This window comes from Rutidosis leptorrhynchoides, chromosome 1 (genome assembly GCF_046630445.1).
Source record: "Rutidosis leptorrhynchoides isolate AG116_Rl617_1_P2 chromosome 1, CSIRO_AGI_Rlap_v1, whole genome shotgun sequence".
NCBI classification, from domain to species: domain Eukaryota; kingdom Viridiplantae; phylum Streptophyta; class Magnoliopsida; order Asterales; family Asteraceae; genus Rutidosis; species Rutidosis leptorrhynchoides.
Genome location: NC_092333.1, coordinates 588383547 through 588392855, shown reverse-complemented (window position 1 = coordinate 588392855; position 9309 = coordinate 588383547). Strand labels below are relative to the sequence as shown.

Here is a 9309-nt window from a genome sequence, read left to right as displayed (position 1 = left end):
CTCCATTGACAGAATTGTTAAAGAAGAATAAAGCTTGGTTGTGGGATGAGAAATGTCAAGCAGCATTCGAGGAGTTAAAAGGAGCTGTCATGGAAGAACCGGTGTTGAGACTTCCGGATGTGACCATTCTGTTCGAGTTACACACAGACGCATCGGACTTTGCTATTGGAGGAGTTCTAATGCAAGAAGGTCACCCAATCGCGTTCGAAAGCCGAAAACTTAACGAGGCGGAAAGGAAGTACACTGTGCAAGAGAAAGAGATGACAGCGATTATTCATTGTTTGAGGACATGGAGGCATTATCTTTTGGGATCAAGGTTCGTGATCAAGACGGATAATGTGGCAACGAGTTATTTTCAAACCCAAAAGAAGTTGAGTCCCAAACAAGCTCGTTGGCAAGACTTCTTAGCCGAATTTGACTATGTGTTGGAGTATAAGCCTGGGAAAGCCAATGTGGTAGCTGATGCCCTAAGTCGTAAGGCGGAGTTTGCAGCGATCACAAAACCACAATTCTTCCTTCAAGATCGTATAAAGGAGGGATTAGAGCATGATTCTATAGCCAAAAACCTTGTTGGATTGGCTCGAGATGGGAAAACGCGAAGGTTTTGGCTCAAGGGTGATCTATTATTCACCAAAGGAGACCGGTTATATGTGCCTAGGTGGGGTGATCTTAGACGGACAATCTTGAAGGAGTGTCATGATTCAAAGTGGGCTGGTCATCCAGGTATCAAGAGGACACTGGCATTAGTAGAAGGCACTTATTATTGGCCAAGGATGGAAGACGAGGTAGAGACGTACGTGCGGACATGCCTAATATGCCAACAAGACAAGATAGAGCAACGCCAACCAGGAGGACTATTACAGCCGCTACCTACACCGAAAGGACCACGGGAGAGTGTTTCCATGGACTTCATTACTTGCTTACCCAAGTCGGAAGGGTGTGGGAGTATTATAGTCGTGGTAGACCGGTTTTCTAAGTATGGTACCTTCATAGCCGCATCATCCGAAGTTACCGCGGATGAAACCGCAAAACTATTTTTCAAGAATGTGGTGAAGTATTGGGGGATACCACATGTGATAGTAAGTGATCGAGATCCGAGGTTCACAGGGCGTTTTTGGACAGAGTTGTTCAAGATCATGGGGACGGACTTGAATTTCTCCACGAGTTTTCATCCCCAAACGGACGGACAAACAGAAAGGGTGAATGCACTATTGGAGCTCTATCTTCGACACTATGTAAGTGCAAATCAACATGATTGGGCTAAGCTCCTTGATATTGCTCAGTTCTCTTATAACATGCAAAGGAGTGAGTCCACGGGGAAGAGTCCTTTTGAGTTGGTGACAGGACGCCAACCTTTGACCCCAAATGCTTTGGCCGCTTCATATGATGGAAGCAGCCCAGCCACTTATAGAACGATGAAGGAGTGGCACGAACAAGCCGACTTGGCCCGAGCATCACTAGATAAGGCGGCCAAGAAAATGAAGAAATGGGCGGATGAGAAAAGGCGACATGTTGAGTTCAAAGTTGGGGACCAAGTGATGGTGAAGCTTTTACCTCAACAATTCAAAACATTTAGGAAGGTGCACAAAGGATTGATCCAGAGATATGAAGGCCCATTCCCAGTAATTGGACGTGTTGGGAACGTATCTTATCGAGTCCAACTACCGCCCAAGTTAAAGATTCATCCAGTCTTCCACGTAAGTTTTCTAAAACCTTATCATGGGGACAAGGAAGAACCAGAACGAGGAGTTTCCAAACGAGCACCAATGGCAGTTGCGACTTCGTTTGATCGTGAGGTGGAAGATATCTTGTTACATCGAACGGTACGAAGACGAGGTGTGCCGAGCTATAGAGAATACCTAGTTAAGTGGCGTAACTTACCCGATAGTGAAGCAAGCTGGGAGGCCGAAGACCTATTGTGGCAGTTCACAGACAAAATCAAGAAGTATCACGAGGATCACACGACGAGGACCTATTGGGGGAGAATGTCACAATCCAACAATTTTATGGCCCAACCCACTAAGTTTATGGCCCAATATGTGAAAATCAAAGAAGGCCCAAGAACCTCATGGAAGTTCACTAGAACTTTCCCATGAGTTCTTCCATGGAATGGTATAGAATGTCCATGGAAATATCTAGATACATGAAACTTCTAGTTCTTAGATCTTAGCCATCCATTGTATTTAATCCTAGCCATCCATTTTGTGATATGAGTAGTATAAATAGGGGTGGCCTCATTTGGCACACCACACCTCAAATCTCAAACATTCTCTCTTGTAAAGCATTCTCAAGCAATATAAGTATTTTCTTCAATTCCACTTGTTCTATAATATTTTCTCTTTTGGTTACTTGAATCGTTATAAGGTCCGAGTAAGGCTGACTTAGTAGAGACTAAGTGCCACACGTGAGCTTATCGAGATAAGTCCGTGACATAGAGATGATTAATTCAGAGAATTAAGATTTTTAATCAGAAAATGAAAAGGATACGTAGGCCTACCACCGGTTACACCACCCACGTGTACTAAGGCCACTCCCTATCGTAACTAAACTATTTATCCTCTTAACCTTTCACATGATCGCCACATCAACACCAATATTCTATAACTAACCCATAACTAAACACTCCTTATCATGGCTAAAACAATAACGCTCTTAATATACAACGTACAAGCAATAAAGCATTAAGTCCAAACAATAAAAAGCCATTGGTACCCACAAATCTATAACTAAACCTCATACTTCCATTAAATTCATGGTGAAAGCGGATAACTAAAGCGGATAACTAGCGCGTGCCTATGATTAGTTACGGGTAATGAGCGGGTAACTAACGGATAACTAGGAGCTGTATAAGCCAAACATTTATAATTCCAAGGCCAAAATAGTAAAAACAAGATAACGGAGCTAAAAAGAAGTCTTCTCTTCGTCTTCAACACCATTGACCTCCAAAAATCACACACTTCAAATCACACACACATTACTGCCGTTAATGGCGGTATCTACAGATAAATCGGCCACGCCGTCTTCGTCGTCGTCAGCACTCCGGCACGCGTCTGGAAACATCCTCGCGTTCTTCATCCTAATTTTAATCGGCATACTCGCATTCTCGATCCGTCTTTTTTCAGTAAGTTCATCCGATCTGACGCATTTTGCCACATTAAATTGCATTGAATCCATCAATTAGATTATGAATCTGATACAATTTTATTCCAGGTTATCAAATATGAAAGTGTTATTCACGAGTTCGATCCTTATTTCAATTACAGAGTTACTCAGGTTTAGTTAATTTTGATGTTTTAAATTAATCTATATAAAAGCTACGTCGTTTGAATTTTTTGATATTTAGATACATGTATTCCTTTATTTCTATACATGTATCTACATATGAAGGTATGTTGCTTATGCGGATATATAATTATATATGCAGTTTCTCATAAAGAATGGGATTTATGACTTCTGGAACTGGTTTGATGATCGAACCTGGTAAATATGAATGAGTTTGTTTTTATGATTTGTTTAGTTTGTTAGCTTTTAACAGAATTGACATTAGACTCTACTTATAACGCGTCTTTAAGGTATCCTCTTGGACGAGTTATTGGCGGAACTGTTTACCCTGGATTGACTCTAACAGCTGGAACTATGTGGAAGTGAGTATTTGCCATTTTTTTCACCAATTCATTTTAACCTTGCTGCTTATATTAGTCTTTATATATAACATTGCTCTGAGTTTTTACTAGGATACAAACAATAGACTATGAACATTAGAAGATAGAACATTCGTAGAACTATTATAGGTGTACATGATTATTGATTCGTAATTGCAGGGTGCTTCACTTTCTGAATATACCTTTATCTGTGGAAACTGTTTGTGTATTCACTGCTCCTGTGTTCTCCGCCTTTGCTGCATGGGCAACTTATCTCTTGACAAAGGTGTGTTTTGAATCTAGTAGTCTGGTTTTTGGAATGAAAGTATGGCTTCCTCATTATATATTGATTCAATATGTCTCTTTGTTGTTTTCCTGCAATGTTTAGGAAGTTAAGGGATCTGGTGCTGGGCTAACTGCTGCAGTTTTTCTGGCCATGGTAAATCTTCTATCGGGTAGTTTTGATGTTTAATTTTTCTACTTGATGCTGGTCAGGGGTATTTTTGTCTTTAATATGCCATGCTTCCATACTGTTTTAACCATTTTCTGTGAATGAGTCTGCTAATCTGTGTCTTGACCTATTAGTTAATACAGATGTATATGTTACATCTTATAGGTACCATCCTACATATCCCGATCAGTGGCTGGGAGTTATGATAACGAAGCCGTTGCCATCTTTGCTTTGATCTTCACTTTTTATCTCTACATAAAGGTTAAGTGTTTGTACAACTTGCTTTAATTTTTTTCCTCCTAGACAAAAATGAGTTGTTTCATTCACGTGCTTGGTACAAAACGCCAGTAATGACATGTATATGAAACTATTATCTGACATTGGTTATTTTATCTGCAGACATTGAATACGGGATCCCTTTTCTATGCTACTTTGAACTCAATTGCGTACTTCTACATGGTATCTGTTATATAAACATATAGAATCATTTCCTTTCAACTATGTCTTTTGTATCTTGTCATATCTCTTGTTTTTTGTGGTATCTTATGTCCTTATATTCACTTTTTTAACATTCAGGTATGCTCTTGGGGTGGGTACACCTTTATAATCAACCTTATACCAATGCACGTGCTTCTTTGCATTGCGACTGGTCGCTATTCATCTCGGCTGTACATTGCCTATGCTCCACTTGTAAGTCCTTAATTTGCTTATGCTTTGCAGTAGAATGAGAATGAAAACACAAACACATAATAATGCTTCAGAAGATTAGTAGGGAAGACTGTCCATTTAAATTGTATTACCAGCACCATGTGCATGAAGTAAAAAACTTAAAAAGGAGGCAGGACATCTTTTAACAGTATCCCGGCACTGTTAACTTGAAAAACGGAATGTGCTAACTATTTAAAGTCGGATGGAACAAATGTAACCCTGTAATGATTTCCTAGGGTTTGCATGAGAAGTTATGAAGCTATGACTATAGTTTATATATTTCATTTTTGTTCTTACAGATTTTCCTGGTCTATAATGGTTTTTTCTACTTCTGTGCAGGTTGTCTTAGGAACATTATTGGCAGCATTAGTGCCTGTTGTTGGTTTTAACGCGGTTATGACATCAGAACATTTTGCATCCTTTTTGGTGAGTTACAAAGATGATCCTTACCTTATTTTTGGTGTAGTTTATGTAATACTCCGTATATTTAAATTCTTAATCAGTGATTATCAATCAAAAGATATTCAAATTGAATAAAAGTGAACTTGAATACCCATTTGCTAACATAAAAATACATGCTTTTAGAGTAAATAATCCAAAATTCAATATCTAACAGAAATAATTAGGAGATAGTTCAAATATGTTGCCTTTTACTGCTTCTTTTAAATTGATATCACCATCTTTGTTGTTGAAATGTATTACAGGTGTTCATTATTATCCATGTGGTTGCTTTTGCATATTATATAAAAGGAATTCTCTCACCGAAGATGTTTAAAGTAGCCGCTACCCTCGTTATATCAGTTGGCCTGTAAGCTTTTGTTGTTTTTGGATTATAATTTTCATCATGAAGAAATTAGTAAATACTGTTTCATATATGTACATTTTTTTTTATATTTAAGTTCGTTACAGATAAACGAAATTTGTAATCTCAGAGAAAATATAGAACTAAAATTTGACAACATATAATCTTTTCTCATAATAGCCTATATATACTCTGCTTAATGTTTATTTTGCTTGTTCAGGGTGGTATGCTGTGCTGTAGTAGCTGTGCTTGTAGCAGTGGTTGCATCTAGTCCAACCAAGGGATGGAGTGGACGAAGTCTAAGTCTTCTTGATCCGTTAGTTTCACATCTCTTCTGTTGACTGTTGATGACATCATCAATGCTGTCACTCTATTATATTCTGTTACTACTAATGATATATCATCAATAAACTGCACCAGCGATAACTTTAATTCATCAGAAATGCATGTGGCCTTCATTCTGGCTAGAAGTTTCTTGTGTACATACGTGTGACACATATTTATGTTTTTTCAGAACATATGCAAGCAAGTACATACCAATTATTGCCAGTGTTAGCGAACATCAACCACCAACTTGGCCTTCTTACTTCATGGATATCAACGTATTAGCTTTCTTGGTTCCTGCTGGAATTATTGTAAGTTTCATGCATAATTATCTGAATAATAATACTTTTTTTAATCATTCCATGCTCTTACCTAACCTTTGCTGCTTCATTCAATTCCTTGTTGCTATTATCTCAAAAAATTCAGGCATGCTTTTCACCTCTATCAGATGCAAGCTCGTTTGTGATTCTTTACATAGTTATGTCTGTATACTTTTCCGGTGTTATGGTAAGTATTATTCCACCACATTGTATTTTATACGTCATACTTAGATTTAATAAATGTTGACTAATGACATGGCAGGTGCGGCTAATGCTTGTGTTTGCTCCTGCTGCATGTATCATGTCTGGAATTGCTTTATCTGAAGCCTTTGATGTTTTCGCCAGATCGATTAAATTCTATGAATCTGGACAATCTGAAACTATTCAGAACAAAGTAAGTGGTCCATGCATGTGGTTCTGCAGTGACACATATTTAGTTATTATATAGTAATATTATCTGGACTAAAGTCATATATATTTGATTATTTTCCATGACAAGGCAAATGATACTGCATCTGCAAGTAATGTTTCTCTGCAAAATAACGGGACGGAAAAGGACAGAAAAGAAGACTCGGTGAAAGAACGGCCTTCCAAGAAAAACAAGAAGAAAGAGAAGGAGATTGTTCAAAAGCCTTCTTCTTCTAAAAAGGCCCAGCCCGAAAAAAGGCTCATGGTCTTACCTGTTGAGGCATCTGTATTTGCTCTTTTCTTAGCTGTGTTGCTAGCTGCTTTCTATGTGGTAAGTTATATACTTTCTTCCTTAAATGTATGTTAAGGTTTCTTGAATAACTTTTTCTTTCATATGTCCTTGTAGGTCCATAGTGTTTGGGCTGCAGCAGAAGCTTATTCAGCCCCTTCCATTGTGCTTACTTCTTATTCACCTTCTGGGCTTCATGTTTTTGATGATTTCAGAGAGGCTTATGCATGGCTAAGCCATAATACTGAAGTAGATGATAAAGTAAGTTATTTTGTGTAACAGTCACTGCTTTATTTAAGCTATCGGTCTTCTGCTACTACTGTCTAGCAGTCTAATGGGCTCCTATTTGCATAAAAACAGTTTTAGAGGTGGCAAAATGGGTTATTCGGGCATGTTGAGCCATGGAGATTCATATGGGTCGATTGGTATATGTGTTTGGTTGGGTTGGGCTGACCTTAACGCTATAATGCTGTTAATTTCTTACACATTTGACCAGTTGTGGCCTGAATAGAGTAAATGGGTTGACACCGCCTTTATATTAAACACTGAGCATGGTGATGGGATGTTAACTGACTTATACCTTCAGGTTGCATCTTGGTGGGACTATGGGTACCAAACAACTGCCATGGCTAACCGCACAGTTATAGTTGACAATAACACATGGAACAACACACATATTGCTACTGTTGGCACCGCCATGTCATCTCCCGAAAAGGCTGCTTGGGAAATCTTCAACTCACTGGATGTAAAATATGTCCTTGTTGTTTTTGGAGGTTGATTTTCTCCCACAGATGAAGTTTAAAATGAAAAATATTGAATAAACAATTAAGCAGAAATATCATCATAAATTTATTTATCATGTCTCAGGTGTTGTGGGCTATTCTAGTGATGACATAAATAAGTTCCTATGGATGGTGCGTATAGGTGGAGGCGTCTTCCCACATATCAAGGAGCCTGATTATCTCGTAAGTCTACTTAGTTACCATATAGTAAAAGTGACAAAATTGGCCCAATTATATCCATCAACATGTGACATATTTACCCAGTTATAAATTTAGGTTTTTTTTTTTTTTTTTTTTTTTTTTTTTTAACAGAGAGATGGTCAATACAGAATTGATTCTCAGGCCACTCCAACCATGCTGAACAGTCTCATGTACAAACTATCATATTATAGGTAATAATGAACTTGCATAAGCTCGTGTTCTACTATTAGCCATTTACTTTTTATGCTCAAGCTGTGGTGTTTAATCTAGGTTTGTGGAGACTGATGGTGGTAAAGGATATGATAGAGTGAGGAGGACCGAAATCGGAAAGAAGTATTTCAAATTAACTCATTTTGAAGAAGTAAGTGAAAAAAAAAAGAAAAAAAACTGCATCATTTATTTAAAACTTGTTATCGGCCTTACTCCCTCATTCTATATATGTAATGTAGGTGTTCACAACTCACCATTGGATGGTTAGGATTTATAAACTAAAACCTCAGAAGAACAGGATTCGTGGCAAGACAAAGAAATCTAAATTGGTACATATATACAAGTTTTGCTTTTATGCTATTTCACTTACTTTGACTTTCATTTTTTACTTTGACTTTGACTATAACGCGGTCGTTGAAAAATGTAATTGCAGAAAACTAGCTCTAGTACTCCAACGAAAACCGGGACAACAAAGAAGAATCCTTGGCATTAGAAGGCAGTTTTGTTAAATTTTTCTACCATTAACTATATGAGATAAGCCTGAGATTTTGTAGTGCCTTGTGGTTGTTTTATTTAATGTAAGTTATGGTTGAGAATTTAGCTGAAAGTTCCGCCTTATCAGGAAACATTTGAGGCCAAACCAAGCTGGCTTGTTTGACAGACACAAGCCATAGTTGAGCCTAGTATGGCCCAGGCTTGTTGGTTTGAGAGGTCTAAAGAATCTGAGTAGGTTAATGGTGTAAAGGAAAAGAACTTAATGGTGAACAAAGTGATAACATATACAGTTGAAGTAGGATTGTTCCTTCCATCATTAATGAAGCATTTAAATTAGTGAAACTCTAATCGGTGTTGTTAATTCTGATTGCTTCAACCGTTTCTTTTTTGGGTCCAACTTGCCTGTATCTGAAGCAAAACTGATGTTAGATCACTACTAAACAAATCTATAATTACTTATAGTGTGGGTATTTGAATGGGCAAATATTCTGGAAATAGACCTTAGGGTCTCTTGTTTTTATTGTCACTTAATCTCTCACTTCTGAGAAATGGTCTGTTTGACATAGAAATAGAGACCCCTTATCAAACAGAGGCATGTGGAAACAACATTTATTTAATACAAAATGAAAGTAAACAACGTGAAATGGTTTTTATTTTATACATCAATACTAAAGTTTG

General features: G+C 37.7%; 1 protein-coding gene across 1 annotated transcript; it reads left to right on the top strand.

The window, feature by feature from the left end:
- The first annotated feature begins 2925 nt into the window (after positions 1–2925).
- Positions 2926–8973, top strand: LOC139883273 (dolichyl-diphosphooligosaccharide--protein glycosyltransferase subunit STT3A-like). The gene is made up of 23 exons (XM_071867478.1): positions 2926–3121; positions 3211–3273; positions 3425–3480; positions 3573–3644; positions 3822–3927; positions 4030–4080; positions 4258–4353; positions 4492–4551; positions 4669–4782; positions 5140–5226; positions 5505–5608; positions 5823–5918; positions 6117–6237; positions 6353–6433; positions 6509–6640; positions 6746–6985; positions 7061–7204; positions 7530–7716; positions 7811–7908; positions 8038–8117; positions 8197–8287; positions 8376–8465; positions 8570–8973. The coding sequence occupies exons 1-23, from the start codon at positions 2987–2989 to the stop codon at positions 8627–8629; spliced, it is 2364 nt and encodes a 787-aa protein (XP_071723579.1). The 5' UTR covers positions 2926–2986; the 3' UTR covers positions 8630–8973.
- Positions 8974–9309: the final 336 nt, after the last annotated feature.

Coding starts and splice junctions, on each gene's coding strand:
- LOC139883273 (XM_071867478.1), top strand. CDS start 2,987: ATGGCGGTATCTACAGATAAATCGGCCACGCCGTCTTCGTCGTCGTCA. Junction 3,481..3,572: donor TGGTTTGATGATCGAACCTG/GTAAATATGAAT, acceptor CGCGTCTTTAAG/GTATCCTCTTGGACGAGTTA. Junction 5,227..5,504: donor AACATTTTGCATCCTTTTTG/GTGAGTTACAAA, acceptor AATGTATTACAG/GTGTTCATTATTATCCATGT.